Source organism: Thalassophryne amazonica, chromosome 4 (assembly GCF_902500255.1).
Source record: "Thalassophryne amazonica chromosome 4, fThaAma1.1, whole genome shotgun sequence".
NCBI classification, from domain to species: domain Eukaryota; kingdom Metazoa; phylum Chordata; class Actinopteri; order Batrachoidiformes; family Batrachoididae; genus Thalassophryne; species Thalassophryne amazonica.
The window spans coordinates 137,217,300-137,240,276 of record NC_047106.1 but is presented as its reverse complement, the minus strand read 5'-3'; the positions used below and the strand labels follow the sequence as shown (position 1 = coordinate 137,240,276).

At 42.0% G+C, this 22,977-nt stretch overlaps 1 protein-coding gene and 1 long non-coding RNA gene across 4 annotated transcripts in view; one reads left to right on the top strand and one right to left on the bottom strand.

Moving 5' to 3' along the window:
• ccdc9 (coiled-coil domain containing 9) overlaps positions 1–22,977 on the top strand; it is a 140,322-nt gene that overhangs the window by 49,793 nt on the left and 67,552 nt on the right. For 2 of the 3 annotated variants that reach the window (XM_034168660.1, XM_034168657.1), the window contains exons 6-8: positions 4,593–4,679; positions 14,330–14,494; positions 14,626–14,807. In XM_034168660.1, the coding sequence (XP_034024551.1) occupies positions 4,593–4,679; positions 14,330–14,494; positions 14,626–14,807 (434 nt within the window). The remainder of the gene's footprint in view (positions 1–4,592; positions 4,680–14,329; positions 14,495–14,625; positions 14,808–22,977) is intronic. The other variant, XM_034168658.1, reaches the window with a different exon arrangement.
• On the bottom strand, positions 161–22,962 carry LOC117508821. Its single transcript, XR_004560204.1, has 3 exons — positions 22,855–22,962; positions 11,753–11,757; positions 161–174 (listed from the first exon to the last, which is right to left on the bottom strand). It is a non-coding gene; the product is annotated as an uncharacterized LOC117508821 (long non-coding RNA).

Genomic DNA, 22,977 nt, shown 5'->3' with positions numbered 1-22,977 from the left:
TATTCCCAACAAAATTTATGTAGTATGTTGTCAAAGTAATTTAAAAAAGTAAACGTAAACACCATGACTTCAAATGACCACTGCTCCTGTCGTGGTTCATGCTTCTGGTGCTTAATTTATGATATCTGGGTTTATATTTCTAGTGTCATCTCCTGTATATTGTATTCTTGTGTACTGTTTATATTATCTGGAATTCCTCATCCATGTTAATTAGTCAAGTTTTCCTGTTTATTATTTCACTCATCACTCACTCATCTTCAACCTCTTATTCCAAATAAGGGTTGTGGGTCATGCGAAAGTACACTGTACGTTCAGGAACACGGCATTGGCCAGTCGCTGTATTTTACAACCTGATTGACATTGCAGCACTGAATGCACATCTGTTTTTTATATACTTGGGTTCTGTCTTTAGAGTTACTTCTTACAAATGTAACTGAAACTATGTATTAACTTTTTTTAATGTCAAAAAATAAATCTTGACAAAACAATTACCAAAAAATATTAAAACATTTATTCTCAACATGGCTCAGACTATCTGGTCCTTTTGAGGAGTGGGTCTTTTTCACTGTAAAGCACTTTGACATTCCTTCCTGTCCTTCTGCCTAACCCCTGCTGAGTAGAGTGTAACGACCTCATTTACATAACACTGGTGACAAGCTGGGCTGTTCACAGCCGCCATTTGGCACCACCTTGGGATTTAAAGGAATAAGTGCCATTTGGCACCACTCTGGTAGTTCCAGTGTTAAGTGTGCTCATTTCCAGAACAGAAGGTTCGCAGTTCAAGGCCACCCAGTTCAAAGCATAAACCAATTACTGTACCTCCATTCTGTGATTAAAAGTGGGTCTTAAGGGCCCACTCACGTATGTCGCACGGGGGCACCAGACCATAACTCAACATCAGTAAATTCGCATTTCTATGCATCACATGCTGTATTAAGGAGCAGCAGAGTTCAGTTAATTAAAAAGTTCATTGAGTTTTTCATTCAGGTTTTAACTTTCAGAGAGCAGATTTGAAAATTAAAATATTTTATATTAAACTCTTCATCAGATAAGATAGAAGTCACATTGTGCAAATTCAGGTTTTAGTGTTTAAGGCTTCACAGGCTACTTTTCCAGAGTCCTACAATTCTGTCCCAAATTCTGTGATCCTACTATAAACAAACGTGTACCTGACGTATGTAAAATGACCATAGAAAACAGAATACAACAGAAAATTGTTGCCATTACCTTACCTTAGGATGAGTCTGGGAGAAGACCGTTTCCCCACCTCTTTTCCCAGATCTTCCACAGATCGTCCTATGTAGACGTAGAATGCATTGATGGGTGTCCTCCGTCCGACTCCCGGTCGAATTTCATTGGGTAGTTAATCCAGTATTTTGTACAGTCTCCTTTTGAACATATTTATGCTCCCAGCTGATACAACATCCTCAGGTAGACTATTCCACATGTTAATGACTCTATTCATGAAAGAATACATGCAGGTGTTGAGACAACAGTGTTCTTTAAGAAGCTGATGTTGATGACCTCTAGTCATGGTGGATTCTTTCAGATTGATTAAACTGGTGGATGGAGCATTATCAAAATCTCAATCATATCTTCTCTGAGGCATCTAAAACAAAATGTTGACAGTCCAAGAGATCTAAGTTGTTCTTTGTAAGTAAGTGTCTTGAGTCCAGGTATTAATTTTGTGGCACGACACTGTACGTTTTCGATTACAGTAATTTTTTTTAAATTGTGGGCTCCAAACAGAGGCAGCTAGCTCCAGGTGAGGTCTAACCATGGTCTTGATTAGAGTAGTAAAGTTCTCTTGATTTAAGACAATAACAGTATGGTGTAAAGCTCCCATGATCCGATTTGCTTCATTAACTTGTTCAGAAATGTGGCTCCTGAAGCTCAGATTATGATGAATTGAAACTCCCGGATCCTTTTTCTGGTCTACAGACTGTAAGGGTTTGTCACTGAACATGTAGTGGGTACTTTGAGTGTTGTGTCTGTGTGTGTTACTTTTACATAAGACACATTCAGTCTGTCTTTATTCTGCACTTAAGAAGCAATACTTATAACAAGAGCAAGCAAAAATAATTAAATAATAATAATAATAAAAAACATTTAAACATACCAAAATATACAAAAATGCAAACATGCAAAGATTTACACATTGTCCTTTTTTGCTCTAGATACAATAATCCACTCCAGGGTCTCTACAAAGCAAGTGGAAATCATATATCACTCTGATCTACAGGTCAGATTTCAGTCTCAAATCTAAAATGAGTTTTAATTTTAGCTCATTCGAGTTGAAGTATGTTTGGCTACGGTGCAAAGCTTGTCCTATTTTTGAACTACAACTTGAGAAGATAGACAATTGTTGTTGACTGTACTGACATCCACACAGGCGTCACCACAGACAGCTCTCATTCATCAATGAATGTCCACGGATGCACAACCCTCTACCACGAGGAATTCAATAACAGCACGTTGTTTCATACATACATCCATGTACATCCCCATTTTTTAAGAACTACTGTGTTACGTCAAAGGCAATTCTGCGCATGCCTGAAATTGCAGGCGAAAACAGTTTGGTGGAGTCAATAAGTAAAAGATTGTTCTTGTACCAGTTTTACTTTCATTTATTTTTTTCTTTTCATTGAAATAATTCCATTAGAGGCAGAACTTTTCAGCCATCCCTCATAATATTCCCCCCTTCCCTCACCATTTTTGTTAAAGAATGGACTTTGTATGTGCACTACATGGTTGTACACATACAAAGGTGAAAAGTGGTCACACATTTGAATAAAGATAGATAGCAGTTATTAATTATTTTAACTTATTTTAGCATATTAAATATGCTTGAAAGCTTTGTGCAGTGCTGTAACTGTCAGTGTCAGCAGCAGAGCGATGAGACCACCTTCAGGGCACCTTCACACATAACACGAAAGACACAGAAACCGGAACAAACTCTGCAAACCAAAACGAAATGGGGAACCGTTAAACATTCCACCTGCTGTTGGGAGGAATGCATGCTCGGACAGACATGCACGATACTGCGGCGACGGTTTCGTGCACACTCGCGTTTGTCCGCATGAACACAGTGTGAGCACGTGCAAAGTCATGCACACAGCAGTGGAGGAAAAAATAAACACCACAATTTATAATACTTAATTCCTGTTATAAAGAGCAGATTTAGCCTCCACCTAGACATACACCAGGAAGTAATGAAATGACATGGATTACTGTTCTCCCTGTTATATTTTACATTAATTACCTGATGCACTTGTCTCATGAGGAGCCGGGCTCTCACGTCGTGAACACATCAGCCGGCATGGCGTGTCCAGCGCGCAGTGATCTGCTCCAAATGTGTTACGTTTTTTAATTATTACAATGTGGAGAAACCCACAGTGACACGCGCCTCACAGGGGCGTCCCGTGGGGTGATTTCTTGCATTATTTCCACTTGAGGACAGCATGGTGATGTCAGCGCTTCATGGTACAGTCATGTGATGTCATATCCTACAAGCCAGTGCTGGTGTTCCCCAGCTGTGATTTGCAAGCACAGATATCAGAACAGCTGCAGGTCACAGGGGGACATGCCCATCTATGTCAGTGGACCTCGTCAGTTCACAGAACAAAAAGGATCAGTCTCTGTTGCTTTTGTTTATGGTTTTAATTTAATGTATGTATTATTATTTTTTGTCCTGCATCTGTCTGATATCTGTTTGTAATGTAGCACCTTGTGTGCACGGTCATGTCCAGCTGACAGTCTTCGGTCCGCTGACATGCGCTGTATGTCCACAGCAAAGCATATGAGCAAAGCGATTGCACAAGAATGAGTTCATGCTTTGACCCTTACTTGTTTTATTTAATTTCCACTTTTTCTGTCTGTCATGTAAACTACAATTTACGTGGTGGAAGCAACATCAGCCAGCCAGGCCGGCTTCACACCGTGCCGTGTGCTCAGACACTGGCTGGTCCTCATGAGGGCATGAGCACCCGTCCACACATGCATTGCGTGTTCATTGTCAGCCACAGCTGACAGTGTTGGATTCATGGTGTGTGTGTGTGTGTGTGTGTGTGTGTGTGTGTGTGTGTGTGTGTGTGGTGGGGGGGGTGGCACATTTACACCGATGTGTGTTGCTAGGTTACGCCACACTTATGTGGCACTTGAGCACTTTTCACAGACAGATCGAATGTGATCACCTGCTGTCTACTATCATGCAGAGAGCGCGAATAACCCCACCTTTTCTAAGTGTCTAGCGAGCGGTGTTAGATGTTTGTGTGTGACACCTGGAATTTGGCTGACACCTGCTGAGAGAGGAGGCCAATGGGCTCTCACAGGGCACTCTGTCTTTCGGCTGCAGGTGTGTGCGACTGGTTGTAGCGACAGGTGTACGAGGCGTTAGAGGCAGCTCCGATTTTCACAAATGGCATGCAATTCCTACTTCGTGCGCTAGTTGGCTTCAATCGTGTTACGTGTGAAGGGGCCCTCATCACTGTCTAATAGGATGGTGAACAGTGTTGTCAGCTTTGGATATTTGAAATGTTATATTGTGATCAGTCTGTCACTAATGATGCTGTCTTGTGTTTTTGTTGTTTCAGCAGGAATGGGAGGAAAAGAGGCGACAGAACATTGAAAAAATGAATGAAGAAATGGAGAAAATAGCAGAATATGAGAGAGGACAACGGGTATGAAAAAAGTCATGCCTTGTTCTTTAAAACAATATACAATAAATGGTGAATTGTGTGTTGGTCTGAAATGCTGGTGGTAGTGTGACATACAAGGTCTGTGAGAAAACTATCCAACCTTTTTATTTCAAAAACTATATGGATTTGAATCACGTGTGATTGCATCAGACAAGCTTGAACCTTCATGCGCATGCGTGAGTTTTTTCACGCCTGTCGGTTGCGTCATTCGCCTGTGGGCAGGTTTTGAGTGAGCACTGGTCCTCCCCCCTCGTCGGATTTTTATTGTCAGTGAAATGGCTGAGAGACTGCCGCTTTGCTCCATGAATTTTTTTTTCAGAAACTGTTAGAGACAGCCAGTTGGAAACCATTCGAAAGATTCAGATGGATTTCGGGGAAGATTCTGTCGGCGTCACACGGATTAAGTTGTGTTAAAACCTTTTTAAAGATGGCCCACAGCGGCGGAGGGCGCGCGGCGCACCGAGCGGCCATCGACAGGCTGGAACGACCAGATCATTTCTAAACTGAACGCTGTGTTGATCCGGGACATCGTGTGACTACCACAGAAATGGCAAAAGAGCTGGACATAGTACTTTTGTGGCACATTCCACTGTTACAGGAGACTTTGTAATGAAAGACGTGCGGAGGATTCTCAACAAAAAAAAAACGCTCAACAAAAAAACACCTCCGTGTTGGAAACCATTCATAAGATTCAGGCAGCTTTCGGTGGCTTTTCAGTCGAGTGAGTATCCGAGAAATTGTTTAACAGCTGGGCATGTTCCAACTTGTCCTGTGAGAATTCCAACACGGAGGTGTTGTTTGTCCAGCGGCTGTGAGCGGCTGCGTCCCGACGCGCGAATCCGTCCGCACGTCTTTCATTACAAAATCTCCTTTAACAGTGGAATGTGCCGATAAAGTGCTGATCCCGACCTCTTCTGAAACTTCTCTGCTAGTCACACGACGTCCTGCATCAACAGAGCCTTAAATTTGGAAGTGATCTGCTCGTTCCAGCCTGTCTTTGGCCGCTCGGGGCGCGGTGCACCCTCCGCAGCCATGGGCCGTTTTTAATCCAGTTTTAATGGTCCTTAATCCGTGTGACATCCGGTTGCCAATTGGATGTCACTAAAATTAACATTGAATCGGTGTGTAACTTTGCAAAAACAATGTCGGACTCAGTAGTTTTCTCTGGGCCCCTCCCCAATCGGACCAGGAGTGACATGTTTAGCTGCATGTTCTCCCTGAATTGCTGGCTGTCTGAATGGTGTCCAAAAAATGAGGTGGGCTTCATAGATAATTGGCAAAGCTTCTGGGTAAAACCTCGTCTTGTTAGGAGAGACAGCATCCATCCCACTTTGGATGGAGCAGCTCTCATTTCTAGAAATCTGGCCAATTTTATTAAACCCTCCAAACCGTGACTATCCAGGGTTGGGACCAGGAAGCAGAGTTGTAGTCTTACACATGTCTCTGCAGCTTCTCTCCCCCTGCCATCCCCCCAATACCCCATCCCCGTAGAGACGGTGCCTGCTCCCAGACCACCAACAACCAGTAAAAATCTATTTAAGCATAAAAATTCAAAAAGAAAAAATAATATAGCACCTTCAACTGCACCACAGACTAAAACAGTTAAATGTAGTTTATTAAACATTAGGTCTCTCGCTTCTAAGTCCCTGTTAGTAAATGATATAATAATTGATCAACATATTGATTTGTTCTGCCTCACAGAAACCTGGTTACAGCAGGATGAATATGTTAGTTTAAATGAGTCAACACCCCCGAGTCACACTAACTGTCAGAATGCTCGTAGCACAGGCCGAGGGGGAGGATTAGCAGCAATCTTCCACTCCAGCTTATTAATTAATCAAAAACCCAGACAGTGCTTTAATTCATTTGAAAGCTTGACTCTTAGTCTTGTCCATCCAAATTGGAAGTCCCAAAAGCCAGTTTTATTTGTTATCTATCGTCCTCCTGGTCGTTACTGTGAGTTTCTCTGTGAATTTTCAGACCTTTTGTCTGACTTAGTGCTTAGCTCAGATAAGATAATTATAGTGGGCGATTTTAACATCCACATAGATGCTGAGTGACAGCCTCAGCACTGCATTTAATCTATTATTAGACTCAATTGGCTTCGCTCAAAATGTAAATGAGGCCACCCACCACTTTAACCATACTTTAGATCTTATGGTATGGAGTTATGGTATGGAAATTGAAGACTTAACAGTATTCCCTGAAAACCCCCTTCTGTCTGATCATTTCTTAATAACATTTACATTTACTTTAATGGACTACCCAGCAGTGGGGAATAAGTTTCATTACAGTAGAAGTCTTTCGGAAAGCACTGTAACGAGGTTTAAGGATATGATTCCTTCTTTGTTATGTTCTCCAATGCCATATACCAACACAGTGCAGAGTAGCTACCTAAACTCTGTGAGTGAGATAGATTATCTCGTCAATAGTTTTACATCTTCATTGAGCACAACTTTGGATGCTGTAGCTCCTCTGAAAAAGAGAGCCTTAAATCAGACGTGCCTGACTCTGTGGTATAACTCACAAACTCGCAGCTTAAAGCAGATAACCCATAAATTGGAGAGGAAATGGCGTCTCACTAATTTAGAAGATCTTCACTTAGCCTAGAAAAAGTCTGTTGCTCTATAAAAAAAAAAGCCCTCCGTAAAGCTAGGACATCTTACTACTCATCACTAATAGAAGAAATTAAGAACAACCCCAGGTTTCTTTTCAGCACTGTAGCCAGGCTGACAAAGAGTCAGAGCTCTATTGAGCCGAGTATTCCTTTAATTTTAACTAGTAATGACTTCGACTTTCTTTGCTAATAAAATTTTAACTATTAGAGAAAAAATTACTCATAACCTTCCCAAAGACATATCGTTATCTTTGGCTGCTTTCAGTAATGTTGGTATTTGGTTAGACTCTTTTTCTCCGATTGTTCTGTCTGAGTTATTTTCATTAGTTACTTACTCCAAACCACCAACATGTCTATTAGACCCCATTCCTCCCAGGCTGCTCAAGGAAGCCCTACCATTAATTAATGCTTCAATCTTAAATATGATCAATCTATCTTTATTAGTTGGCTATGTACCACAGGTTTTAAGGTGGCAGTAATTAAACCATTACTTAAAAAGCCATCACTTGACCCAGCTATCTTAGCTAATTATAGGCCAATCTCCAACCATCCTTTTCTCTCAGAAATTCTTGAAAGGGTAGTTGTAAAACAGCTAACTGATCATCTGCAGAGGAATGGTCTATTTGAAGAGTTTCAGTCAGGTTTCAGAATTCATCATAGTGCAGAAACAGCATTAGTGAAGGTTACAAATGATCTTCTTATGGTCTCAGACAGTGGACTCATCTCTGTGCTTGTCCTGTTAGATCTCAGTGCTGCTTTTGATACTGTTGACCATAAAATTTTATTACAGAGATTAGAGCATGCCATAGGTATTAAAGGCACTGCGCTGCGGTGGTTTGAATCATATTTATCTAATAGATTACAATTTGTTCATGTAAATGGGGAGTCTTCTTCACAGACTAAAGTTAATTATGGAGTTCCACAAGGTTCTGTGCTAGGACCAATTTTATTCACTTTATACATGCTTCTCTTAGGCAGTATTATTAGACGGTATTGCTTAAATTTTCATTGTTACACAGATGATACCCAGCTTTATCTATCCATGAAGCCAGAGGACACACACCAATTAGCTAAACTGCAGGATTGTCTTACAGACATAAAGACATGGATGACCTCTAATTTCCTGCTTTTAAACTCAGATAAAACTGAAGTTATTGTACTTGGCCCCACAACCAGATCCTTACTCTGGATGGCATTACCCTGACCTCTAGTAATACTGTGAGAAATCTTGGAGTCATTTTTGATCAGGATATGTCATTCAAAGCGCATATTAAACAAATATGTAGGACTGCTTTTTTTGTATTTACGCAATATCTCTAAAATCAGAAAGGTCTTGTCTCAGAGTGATGCTGAAAAACTAATTCATGCATTTATTTCCTCTAGGCTGGACTATTGTAATTCATTATTATCAGGTTTTCCTAAAAGTTCCCTGAAAAGCCTTCAGTTAATTCAAAATGCTGCAGCTAGAGTACTGACAGGGACTAGAAGGAGAGAGCATATTTCACCCATATTGGCCTCTCTTCATTGGCTTCCTGTTAATTCTAGAATAGAATTTAAAATTCTTCTTCTTACTTATAAGGTTTTGTATAATCAGGTCCCATCTTATCTTAGGGACCTCATAGTAAATATCGCTGTCAGACTGCAGGCTTACTTGTAGTTCCTAGGGTTTGTAAGAGTAGAATGGGAGGCAGAGCCTTCAGCTTTCAGGCTCCTCTCCTGTGGAACCAGCTCCCAATTCAGATCAGGGAGACAGACACCCTCTCTACTTTTAAGATTAGGCTTAAAACTTTCCTTTTTGCTAAAGCTTATAGTTAGGGCTGGATCAGGTGACCCTGAACCATCCCTTAGTTATGCTGCTATAGACATAGACTGCTGGGGGGGTTCCCATGATGCACTGTTTCTTTCTCTTTTTGCTCTGTATGCACCACTCTGCATTTAATCATTAGTGATCGATCTCTGCTCCCCTCCACAGCATGTCTTTTTCCTGGTTCTCTCCCTCAGCCCCAACCAGTCCCAGCAGAAGACTGCCCCTCCCTGAGCCTGGTTCTGCTGGAGGTTTCTTCCTGTTAAAAGGGAGTTTTTCCTTCCCACTGTAGCCAAGTGCTTGCTCACAGGGGGTCGTTTTGACCGTTGGGGTTTTACATAATTATTGTATGGCCTTGCCTTACAATATAAAGCGCCTTGGGGCAACTGTTTGTTGTGATTTGGCGCTATATAAAAAAATTGATTGATTGATTGATTGATAGTACCATATCACCCCAATAGAGCGCTTCGCTCTCAGACTGCAGGCTTACTTGTAGTTCCTAGGGTTTTTAAGAGCATCATAGCATCATCTGCAAGTTGAAGTTGATGACCTCATTGACAAAGGCAGCCATATCACTGGACTCCACAGCCTTCTCCTACATCTAGTTTTTCCATGCTCAGTGCTGAAGTAGATACCAGGCATTTCCCTCATCAAAGCCAGCGTTAATTGTGGGAGTTGATGTCAAATGGACAAACTATGGCTTGAGACCACCGAGGATTCTCGGTTCAAACCCCCATCTGGCTGGAAAATCACAAAGGGCCCTTGGGCAAGGTCCTTAATCCCCAAGTTGCTCCTGGTGAGCGCTTTGAGCTCCTGATATAGATGGAAAAGTGCTATATAAATGCAATCAATTTTTACCATATAAATACAACCCCTGGCAATAATTATGGAATCACCAGCCTCGGAGGATGTTCATTCAGTTGTTTAATTTTGTAGAAAAAAAAGCAGATCACAGACATGACACAAAACTAAAGTAATTTCAAATGGCAACTTTCTGGCTTTAAGAAACACTATAAGAAATCAGGAAAAATAATTGTGGCAGTCAGTAACGGTTACTTTTTTAGACCAAGCAGAGGGAAAAAAATATGGACTCACTCAATTCTGAGGAATAAATTATGGAATCACCCTGTAAATTTTCATCCCCAAAACTAACACCTGCATCAAATCAGATCTGCTCGTTAGTCTGCATCTAAAAAGGAGTGATCACACCTTGGAGAGCTGTTGCACCAAGTGGACTGACATGAATCATGGCACCAACACGAGAGATGTCAATTGAAACAAAGGAGAGGATTATTAAACTCTTAAGAGGGTAAATCATCACGCAATGTTGCAAAAGATGTTGGTTGTTCACAGTCAGCTGTGTCTAAACTCTGGACCAAATACAAACATGGGAAGGTTGTTAAAGGCAAACATACTGGTAGACGAAGGAAGACATAAAAGCATCTAGACAGAAAAATTAAAGCAATATGTCTCAAAAATCAAAAATGCACAACAAAACAAATGAGGAACGAATGGGAGGAAACTGGAGTCAACGTCTGTGACCGAACTGTAAGAAACCGCCTAAAGGAAATGGGATTTACATAAAGAAAAGCTAAACGAAAGCCATCATTAACACCTAAACAGAAAATACAAGGTTACAATGGGCTAAGGAAAAGCAATCGTGGACTGGATGACTGGATGAAAGTCATATTCAGTGATGAATGTCGAATCTGCATTGGGCAAGGTGATGATGCTGGAACTTTTGTTTGATGCCGTTCCAATGAGATTTATAAAGATGACTGCCTGAAGGAGAACATGTAAATTTCCACAGTCAATGATGATATGGGGCTGCATGTCAGGTAAAGGCACTGGGGAGATGGCTGTCATTACATCATCAATAAATGCACAAGTTTACGTTGATATTTTGGACACTTTTCTTATCCCATCAATCGAAAGGATGTTTGGGGATGATGAAATAATTTTTCAAGATGATAATGCATCTTGCCATAGAGCAAAAACTGTGAAAACATTCCTTGCAAAAAGACACATAGGGTCAATGTCATGGCCTGCAAATAGTCCGGATCTTAATGCAATTGAAAATCTTTGGTGGAAGTTGAAGAAAATGGTCCATGACAAGGCTCCAACCTGCAAAGCTGATCTGGCAACAGCAATCAGAGAAAGTTGGAGCCAGATTGATGAAGAGTACTGTTTGTCACTCATTAAGTCCATGCCTCAGAGACTGCAAGCTGTTATAAAAGCCAGAGGTGGTGCAACAAAATACTAGTGATGTGTTGGAGCGTTCTTTTGCTTTTGATGATTCCATAATTTTTTCCTCAGAACTGAGTGATTCCATATTTTTTTTCCCTCTGCTTGGTCTAAAAAAGTAACCGTTACTGACTGCCACAATTTTTTTTTCCTGATTTCTTAGTGTTTCTTAAAGCCAGAAAGCTGCCATTTGAAATGACTTTAGTTTTGTGTCATGTCTGTGATCTGCTTTTTTTTTCTACAAAATTAAACAACTGAATGAACATCCTCCGAGGCCGGTGATTCCATAATTTTTGCCAGGGGTTGTACAGTCTATTTACCACTTAATTGGGAAAAGTCAGCTACTCTACCCCGACTCCCGAATAAAACTACCCCGAATAAAACTCTCACTGTACCTGTGCACAGGCTTGTTATGATGGAAAATTGGTGAGGATCCTGCAGAGATGCCTCATTACGTCTCGCAAAGCAGACAAACCAAACATGCAATTTCAGAAAATCAGCATAGGCTGCAGAGATGCCCTGACAGTATTCACACTTGTTTGATGTTTCCGAGCAGAGGTCCAAATGTTTGACATGAAACCAGAAATGTCTAGACCCCGAACAGCAAGCAACTACCTTTGAACGCAATTGAGAATGGCATTTGCAAGTACCTTTCTTGGCAGAGAGAGCAATGTAATAACCCTTTAGTTGCAATCCATATGATCACCCTTTCCTTTGCAGAAAGGGACAACGAGTCTGCTGGAATAATACCTATTTCCCAAAGACAAACATATATTGTATGCAACAAGGACAACATCTTCACTTGCCTGAATATGTTCAGCCTCAACACTATAGGTCCCTTCAGCTTTACCTGCTTTCAGGTGTTTCCACAGTTGTGCAATCTCAATAAGTCTTGGTGGTTTACAGCTGGCAGGAGCAGCCACAAAAACGCTGGCACTGGAGATGTCCCAGAGAGTCATCTGTCTGAACTGTAATGCTACAGTTCCTATTGAATATCAATGTGGGATTGTGGTGAGCAGCACTCTTAAGGCGCACTGACATGAGCATACCTGTGACTCGCGCAATAGCACGAACGTCATTGTGACAGTTCCACCCGCTGTGTTCACAGCTGGATGCCGTCCTTTGTTCTACCGGCTGCCACGTGCTCTGCGCTGGAAGCTGTGTATATAAAATAATTATTTTGTGGCGGATTAATCATTTTTTCTGCAATTTGGCCACTGAAAACGTCTCTAATTGCATCCTGAATCACAGAGGATCGCTCAGTCTCGGAGAGTGCTGAGGCCCTGACAGCGGGAGATCCCAAGGCGTTCCCAAGCCAGCTGGAAAATATAATTTCATCAACATGTCCTGTTTCTTCCCCGGGGCTTCCTCCCAGTTGGACATACCTGGAAGACCTTTAAGGAGACAGCCAGGGTGCATGCTCACCAGATGCCTGAACCACCTCAATTGGCTCCTTTTGATGCGAAGAAGTAGTGGCTCTACTCAGACTCCCTCCCAAATAATTGAGCTTCTCACCCTGTCCAGGAGTGTAAGCCCAGATACTTGACGGAGGAATCTCATTTCTGTTGCTTGTATCTGCAGTCTTATTCTTTCAGTCATTACCATAGGTGAGGATAGGAGCATAAATTGACTGGTAAATTGAGAGCCTCCCCTTCCAGCTCAGCTCCTTCTTTACCACAATGGTTTGGTACGTCTGTAAAATTTCAGACGCCGCCTCAGTTCATCTGTCAATCTCCCACTCCAATTTACCCCCATCCGTGAACAACACCCTGAGATACTTAAACTCTTCCAACTTGGGGCAGTAACTCTCCCCTAACCCAGAGGGGACAATCCTCCATTTTCTGACAAGACCATGCTCTCAGATTTGGAGATGCTGTTTCTCATCCCAGTCACTTCACACTTGGCTTCATTCCTGCTCAGTGCACATGGGAGATCACCAGCTGATGAAGCCAACAGAATCACATCATCTGAAAAAAGCATAGCTGCAACTCTGAGGTCACCAAACTGGACACCCTCCAGTTCCTGACTGGGCCTTGAAATCCTGTCCTTGAACATCACAAACGAGATTGGCGACAAGGGGCAGCCCTGGCGGAGTCCAGGTCCCACCGGAAACAGATCTGATGTAACACTGCAAATGTGGACACAGCTTCTACTTTGGTCATATAGAGACCGAATTGCATGTTACACCGAATCCGGTACCCCATACTCCCGCAACATCCCCTACAAGATACCCGAGGGATCTGGTCATACACCTTTTCCAAGTCCACAAAACACTCCCAAGACCCCTCTGATATCCTTGCAAGGGTAAAATGCTGATGGACCAGCACTTTATCCACATTCCATGGCCAGGACGGAAACTGCATTGCTCCTCCTGAATCTGAGGTTCAACTAACAGTCAAAGCCTCTGGCATAGACTTTCCTAAGGAGGCTGAGAAGTGTGATTTGTCTATAACTAAAACACACTCTCCGGCCCCCTTTTAAAAAAAAAAAAAAAATGGGGACCACCACCCCAGTTTGCCAATCCATATGTACTGTCCCCGACTTCCATGCAATGTTGTATAATCTTGTCAGCCATGACAGCCCAACAACATCCAAAGCCTGCCTTGTCGTCCCCGGCGATTTGCTTCAGAGTAGTTTTTTGACTACCTCTAGGGTGATGGCACCAGATCCGCCCGAGTCTTCCATCCCTGCATCCCTTGATGGAGGGCATGACAGTAGGGTTGGGAGATCCCCAGTGTTCTTTCCACCACCTGGCGATATCCTCAGTCCAGTTTAGCAGCTCTTCTCTCTTGCTGAACACAGCCTGTTCATTCATTCGTATTAGCTTAAATATGTATTCTCTGATTTACGTTGAAGGGGAAAAGATATAAGTGAAGGTAAAGGTGGTTTATACAAATGAACATCAGTAAGCCCGTGGAATAGGAGGGGGCATTTTGATATTTGAGTGAATTACTTTCTTCTGGCTAGCCGGATGCAGATAAACCAATCCGTAACTTCCTGGATGACCCGCGCCGTTCAGGCCCTGCACCAGACACCAATCGTAAGGAAGGCAGCAGGAGGCACATACGAAACTGGGGAGGGTTGGACTTCGACAACGTGAAGACAGGAGCTGAACTGGAGAAAGAGTGGACAGTGAGTATTGTCATTCTTTGAAATAGTTTGTAAATGATTGCTGACAATCCATTGTTTGCCAGGAGGGCTTTTACTGTTTTCCTGATTAATTTCCCCTTATTCCAATGCCTGTTTGTGACCCATCTCTGTAGAGTCGAAGGCCTGGTCCAAAAGGATCCATAGACATGACTATGTCCATGACGGGCAGGGAGAGAGCCGAATACCTGAGATGGAAGAAAGAGCGTGAACAGATTGATGAGGAGAGGCTAGCACGGCATCGTAACGCCATGGGCCAGTGGAGGAGGGAGTGGGATGCACAGAAGACTGAAAATATGTAAGCAACGGGAGGAGGGGCTTAGAGGGATGCAGAGGGTGAGAGAATCTGTTAAAAAATTATTTTATTTTTCCTTTCAAATGATTTTTCCATTTTAATTGTGGAGAAAATCTTGAAATTGGAGCCATATTACTTAAGGTGAGAATTGAAACAATTGAAAATTTGAAGATGATGATGACAAGTCTTTGTCCAAGGACATACATAAGCAGCATGAAGCACAGACCTGGAATTGAACCCTGATCTACATATTTGTAGTCCAGCTCCTAAACCACAGGCTCACCTGCTCTTTTGAAATATTCAAAACCTTTTTTTTTTTTAAACAATGTTTAAACATTTCAAAAAATGTAGTGGCATGCCGTGGGTCCTACTGGCCCATGATGATAGATTGCGTATATCAATGAGATAGAACTCATAAAGCCCTGGTCCCACCGAATAATGAGCGATGAACAATGAGCCACGTAGCATGTTTTTTTGGTACGAGTCCAGGTATTCAACAGTCGTGGGAGAATAGTGGCTCTGAGAGGCAGAATATTCTGCGAACGAGGCTCATCTCTGAGCGTGGCTTAATTTCAAGAAGTTCAAAATTTTGCAACAACAGTGTGGAGCAGTTTGTGTACGAGGTACGACGAGAACAAACAAGGATTTTAGAGGCATGTTTGTGGTGAGGACAAGGTTGTTAAAAGTCCGTTATCCGAGCACCTGACGGCTATGAGGACAGGACAGGCTATTTTGGACAGGCTCCACCCTCTCACACACTTTGTCGTGACAATCTCACCTGCTTTGTGCGCCAGATGCTGTATATAAAATAATTATTTTGTAGCTGATTAATCATTTTCTGTCAGTTTGGATGTTGAAAACACCTCTAATCACTTATGGAATCACAGAGGACATTTGGAGCTTTTTCCTGTCTCTGTCTTGTGCGCTGAGGTGGAGAACATATTTGGAACAACTTAAAAGGTAATTATTTGGAATGTTTATATTGTAATAGCTTGGTAGAACAGTTGCATGTTCCTTCCTTTCCTTCTTTATAAGCAGATGTAAAAATATATTTGATATATTTAACATCTCGTTATAATGGATCAGATGAGGCGCGCTCTATATGCTCTGACGCAATGACTCGCACTCAAGATAAGCATTTATGCCAGTGCGCAAAAGAGTGATTTTGCAGACATGAACACAAAGTTAAAATTTGGATCAGTGTCAAAATGACTGTAAGCCACGGAAGTAATAAAGCCAGCGAGAAGAAGCACAGAGGCGACTCTCCAGGAACCCGTGGTTCAATTCCAGCTGCTCTGGTTATGGATGTGTTTTGTGTTGTGTTTTTTTTTGGGGGGGTTGGGGGTGGGGGGTGATTGATCCACACAGTTGCAGGTGTATATAAATAAAACGGCCACATCATTTTGGTATCGTTTTTTTGGTCACAGAGAGCTGGGTGAACATGCAGAATTGCTGCATTTAATGACTCTGGAACACAGGTGAACAGCAGCCTGACGCACAGATGCGCACACCGGCCAGACTGTACAGGAGCGTCTTTTTTTGGACTGCATTTAAAAAATGTGACAACATCTTGGAATGGATGCTGTGAATTGAAAACCCACACTTTAAAAGGACCAAGTGTGGGAGGGGTGGAGGTTTGGACCAAACCCATGCCTTAAACGTGTACCAACGTCGCATTACATGGATCATATCTGGCTTGACGTGGATCATGTGCAGTGACACGAGCCATTCGAGACTGGAGGGGGCTCAAATGACAGGTCAGTTGTGGTTTACTAGAGGCTGATACGTGGCACATGTGAGGTACAGAGACACACATAGAGGCACCTTAGTAGTGGATACGTACAACGTGGATCATTCTTCAAATAATCGCTGACACACCCATGCGTGGCTCATTATTCATGGTTTATTATTCGGTGGGACCGAAGCTTAAAGTGGTGCAGTTAAGCAGGCGTTATGTTAAACATTGTAAAGGTAGCACCCCCCCCCCTCCAAAAAAAAAAAAATTTATTACTGGTGGCAAAGCTAGCATTAACTTTGGTAGCATGTCTGCCCCCCACCTTTCATCAGTAACTGGAGACCTCAGAATGAAACACTGAGCGAGAGAGAGCACTTTGGTCCGCACTTCTGATGACATGCTGTGTCCCACTGCTGGATGTGGAATGACATCTAACCCATGAACTGATTACATGTCAGTTCATGGGTTGGATGCCCCCCCCCCACCCCTCTCTCTCTCTCTCTCTCTCTCTCTCTCTCTCTCTCTCTCCTCTCTCTCTCTCTCTCTCCTTTGATTTCCAGCAGAAATATAAAGGGGGAATGCTTGGATTTAAGTTGTTAAGCAACATAACCTGGGCAATTTCCCTAGAACACAGGAAAGAGTGCCATATTATGTGGTCTTCATGTTACTTTTAGTAAACGGTGTAACGGAACCATGATCTGAGCTGAACATTTATATTTGTACCACCTGTGTGAACACACAGTGGGTTAGAGGATCATTTATTGAATTTACACCACATAGGTCAATACAAAATTAATAATAAATAATAATCAAAACATAAAACATCCTGTCACTAACAGAAAACAGCACATGACTGACAGTTCGAGCACAGTTGCTTCTGAGCATAAGGGGCTGAGGTTCAGTGAACATGGAAGCCAGAATTGAGTGTGCACAGGACATATTTCTGTTTACTCAGATGAAAATATAAATGACATGCTTTCAAAAGACCCACCGCATGCTCACGAAGAAGGTGAATTGGGTGCGATAAAAGTAGATAGACTGCTGTGTTGCACTGCTTGTGCTCATTAAAAAGCAGCCTTTGGTGCAGTGACAAAATGTTCTCATTGTTCTGAAACACAGAACAGCTCAGACTGTCTTCTATTTCAGATTGATTACATAAAAAATAAAATATATGGGCTTTAAAGTGAAACTTCCCCTCTTGTTTAAATGATCCTCAGCCTTAGTTGTACCCACAGCAAAACTAACAACAGTGGAGTGCAAATGCTGCTGTGGTACAAGTGCTTGCTACATTCTGATGACATTTCAAGGTATGCGATAGTTGATTTCAGAATGCAGACACCAACTCATGAAACTGGCAGTGTCTAGGTTTGTTAATCAAGGGCCATAACTCTTCCAAAATGTGTCAGGCTTGTACAATATCACAGTATGCGTATTATCAACCTATAACAAGGATTTGCACCAAGTTATATGAAATTCCTACTAAAAATGTGAGAGGAGTTGATTTCAGAATACTGGCACTCAAACATGAAACTGACAGAGTCCAACTTTGTTAATCAAGGGCCATAACTCTGGTAAAATATATGTATTACTAACCTGTAACAGAGACTTGTACCAAGTTTCACGAAATTCCTCTTAACAGTGTGAGAGGAGATGATTTCAGATAATGTATACCCTTTTTGGGACGGACGGACGGACTGACAGATGGAAATTGCCATGACTTAATCCCCCTTTGTGCCTTGGGCCAGCAGGATAAAAACCCAGAATTGCATCATCATGTACCTTGTCTGCACTCAGCTTCCTCTGGGTAAGTGATAGTGTACCCAGTTGGAAGTCCAGGAAAACTAGCAGAGAGAAGGCTGCTTATCACTGCGACAGTGTCATGGCCCAATCCCAGAGGCTTATGGGAATTCTGCTTGTGATTACCCAATCAGGAAACAAGGCTTGGCCCAGAGACAGATGCCCCCCTTTGCTGATGGTGAAGGTGGGGGGACGTTTATGGGCTCAATCATAAAACTGCGAACCAGGCTGTTTTGAAATGTCGGTCTTCCCGTCGTCCTCAGTCACATGGTCTGAAATCCCAACAGTATGTAGTGAAATGATGCATTCCAGATCAGGAGCTAATCCATTAAAAATGATTCAACTATGGCAAGAAAAATAGAGAAATGCTCACAGAACTTGTGAGCACTTAATGTTGATTAGGGAAACCAGTGGGCGGAACACTTTTTGACTGTGGCTGAGAATATTAACAGCAAACAGCTGACCGTGCTTTGAGCTGAAGACGCTACTGGCCTTCTACCACTCATCCGTCGAGAGCCAGCTGATGTATTGTGTTTCCACATGGTACGGAAGCTGCGCTGAGGCAGACAGAGTGAGGCTTTGGAGGTCAGTCAAAGCAGAGCAGAGGATTGTTGGCTGCCCTCTTCCCTCCCTGAGGGACATCCAAGGACTGTTCACATCCCAGATCCAAGTTATTTGACCTGTTGCACTCTGGCAGGCACTACAGGTGCATTAAAGCAAGGACAAACAGCCTAAAAACAGTTTCTTTCTTAGAGCCATCTCTACCCTGAACTCTCACATGCAACAATCCCACCCATCAATATAAGATACAATATGCAATATACAGTAGTGTTCAGAATACTAGTAGTGCTATGTGACTAAAAAGATTAATCCAGGTTTTGAGTATATTTCTTATTGTTACATGGGAAACAAGGTACCAGTAGATTCTCACAAATCCAACAAGACCAAGCATTCATGATATGCACACTCTTAAGGCTGTGAAATTGGGCTATTAGTAAAAAAAAAAAAGTAGAAAAGGGGGTGTTCACAATCAATCAATCAATCATTTTTTTTATTATAGCGCCAAATCACAACAAACAGTTGCCCCAAGGCGCTTTATATTGTAAGGCAAGGCCATACAATAATTATGTAAAACTCCAACGGTCAAAACGACCCCCTGTGAGCAAGCACTTGACTACAGTGGGAAGGAAAAACTCCCTTTTAACAGGAAGAAACCTCCAGCAGAACCAGGCTCAGGGAGGGGCAGTCTTCTGCTGGGACTGGTTGGGGCTGAGGGAGAGAACCAGGAAAGACATGCTGTGGAGGGGAGCAGAGATCGATCACTAATGATTAAATGCAGAGTGGTGCATACAGAGCAAAAAGAGAAAGAAACAGTGCATCATGGGAACCCCCCAGCAGTCTACGTCTATAGCAGCATAACTAAGGGATGGTTCAGGGTCACCTGATCCAGCCCTAACTATAAGCTTTAGCAAAAAGGAAAGTTTTAAGCCTAATCTTAAAAGTAGAGAGGGTGTCTGTCTCCCTGATCTGAATTGGGAGCTGGTTCCACAGGAGAGGAGCCTGAAAGCTGAAGGCTCTGCCTCCCATTCTACTCTTAAAAACCCTAGGAACTACAAGTAAGCCTGCAGTCTGAGAGCGAAACGCTCTATTGGGGTGATATGGTACTACGAGGTCCCTAAGATAAGATGGGACCTGATTATTCAAAACCTTATAAGTAAGAAGAAGAATTTTAAATTCTATTCTAGAATTAACAGGAAGCCAATGAAGAGAGGCCAATATGGGTGAGATATGCTCTCTCCTTCTAGTCCCCGTCAGTACTCTAGCTGCAGCATTTTGAATTAACTGAAGGCTTTTTAGGGAACTTTTAGGACAACCTGATAATAATGAATTACAATAGTCCAGCCTAGAGGAAATAAATGCATGAATTAGTTTTTCAGCATCACTCTGAGACAAGACCTTTCTGATTTTAGAGATATTGCGTAAATGCAAAAAAGCAGTCCTACATATTTGTTTAATATGCGCTTTGAATGACATATCCTGATCAAAAATGACTCCAAGATTTCTCACAGTATTACTAGAGGTCAGGGTAATGCCATCCAGAGTAAGGATCTGGTTAGACACCATGTTTCTAAGATTTGTGGGGCCAAGTACAATAACTTCAGTTTTATCTGAGTTTGAAAGCAGGAAATTAGAGGTCATCCATGTCTTTATGTCTGTAAGACAATCCTGCAGTTTAGCTAATTGGTGTGTGTCCTCTGCCTTCATGGATAGACAAAGCTGGGTATCATCTGCGTAACAATGAAAATTTAAGCAATACCGTCTAATAATACTGCCTAAGGGAAGCATGTATAAAGTGAATAAAATTGGTCCTAGCACAGAACCTTGTGGAACTCCATAATTAACTTTAGTCTGTGAAGAAGATTCCCCATTTACATGAACAAATTGTAATCTATTAGACAAATATGATTCAAACCACCGCAGCGCAGTGCCTTTAATACCTATGGCATGCTCTAATCTCTGTAATAAAATTTTATGGTCAACAGTATCAAAAGCAGCACTGAGGTCTAACAGAACAAGCACAGAGATGAGTCCACTGTCCGAGGCCATAAGAAGATCATTTGTAACCTTCACTAATGCTGTTTCTGTACTATGATGAATTCTAAAACCTGACTGAAACTCTTCAAATAGACCATTCCTCTGCAGATGATCAGTTAGCTGTTTTACAATAATAGTAGTATGGCATTCAGTCAGTGACTTTTTCAGTTTTGTGGACCAAACAGGTGTGAATCAGGTGTCCCCTATTTAAGGATGAAGCCAGCACCTGTTGAACATGCTTTTCTCTTTGAAAGCCTGAGGAAAATGGGATGTTCAAGACATTGTTCAGAAGAACAGTGTAGTTTGATTAAAAAGTTGATTGGAGAGGGGAAAACTTATACGCAGGTGCAAAAAATTATAGGCTATTCATCTACAATGATCTCCAATGTTTTAAAATGGACCAAAAAAAAAAAAAAAAACAGACGCGTGGAAGAAAATGGAAAGCAACCATCAAAATGGATAGAAGAATAACCAGAATGGCAGAAGCTCACCCATTGATCAGCTCCAAGATGATCAAAGACAGTCTGGAGTTACCTGTATGTGCTGTGACAGTTAGAAGACACCTGTGTGAAGGTAATTTATTTGCAAGAATCCCCCACAAAGTCCCTCTGTTAAATAAAAGACGTGCAGAAGAGGTTACAATTTGCCAAAGAACACATCAACTGGCCTAAACAGAAATGGAGGAATATTTCGTGGACTGATGAGAGTAAAATTGTTCTTTTTGGGTCCAAGGGCCGCAGACAGTTTGTGAGATGACCCCCAAACTCTGAATTCAAGCCACAGTTCACAGTGAAGGCAGTGAAGCATGGTGGTGCTCTGTATGCACCACTCTGCATTTAATCATTAGTGATCGATCTCTGCTCCCCTCCACAGCATGTCTTTTTCCTGGTTCTCTCCCTCAGCCCCAACCAGTCCCAGCAGAAGACTGCCCCTCCCTGAGCCTGGTTCTGCTGGAGGTTTCTTCCTGTTAAAAGGGAGTTTTTCCTTCCCACTGTAGCCAAGTGCTTGCTCACAGGGGGTCGTTTTGACCGTTGGGGTTTTACATAATTATTGTATGGCCCTGAGCCTGGTTCTGCTGGAGGTTTCTTCCTGTTAAAAGGGAGTTTTTCCTTCCCACTGTAGCCAAGTGCTTGCTCACAGGGGGTCGTTTTGACCGTTGGGGTTTTACATAATTATTGTATGGCCTTGCCTTACAATATAAAGCGCCTTGGGGCAACTGTTTGTTGTGATTTGGCGCTATATAAAAAAATTGATTGAATTGAATTGGTGCAAGCATCATGATATGGGCATGTTTCTCCTACTGTGGTGTTGGGCCTATATATCCATACCAGGTATCATGGATCAATTTGGATATGTCAGAATACTTGAAGAGGTCATGCCCTTGAAATGGGTGTTTCAACAAGACAATGACCCCAAGCACACTAGTAAACAAGCGAAATCTTGGTTCCAAACCAACAAAATTAATGCCTCACAGATGTGAAGAAATCATGAAAAACTGTGGTTATACAACTAAATACTAGTTTAGTGATTCACAGGATTGCTAAAAAAGCAGTTTGAACATAATAGTTTTTGAGTTTGTAGCATCAACAGCAGATGCTACTATTATTGTGAACACCCCCTTTTCTACTTTTTTTTTACTAATAGCCCAATTTCATAGCCTTAAGAGTGTGCATATCATTAATGCTTGGTCTTGTTGGATTTGTGAGAATCTACTGAATCTACTGGTACCTTGTTTCCCATGTAACAATAAGAAATATACTCAAAACCTGGATGAATCTTTTTAGTCACATAGCACTACTATTATTCTAAACACTACTGTATGTATCACTGTCACTGCTGCTGGTGCTCTGCTTTAAACACCACCTCAATATTTATTCGTCCTGTGCAATACAATCATCTTATATTCTTATCTTATATTTGCACATAGAGATTTTCATTGCACTGTCCTGTAAGACTTTATACTTAGAACTATTTATATATTTTTTCACTTTATCTGTTTGCACTGAAAAAGGAGAAGCTCTCTCCAATCTTGGAAATTTCATTTAA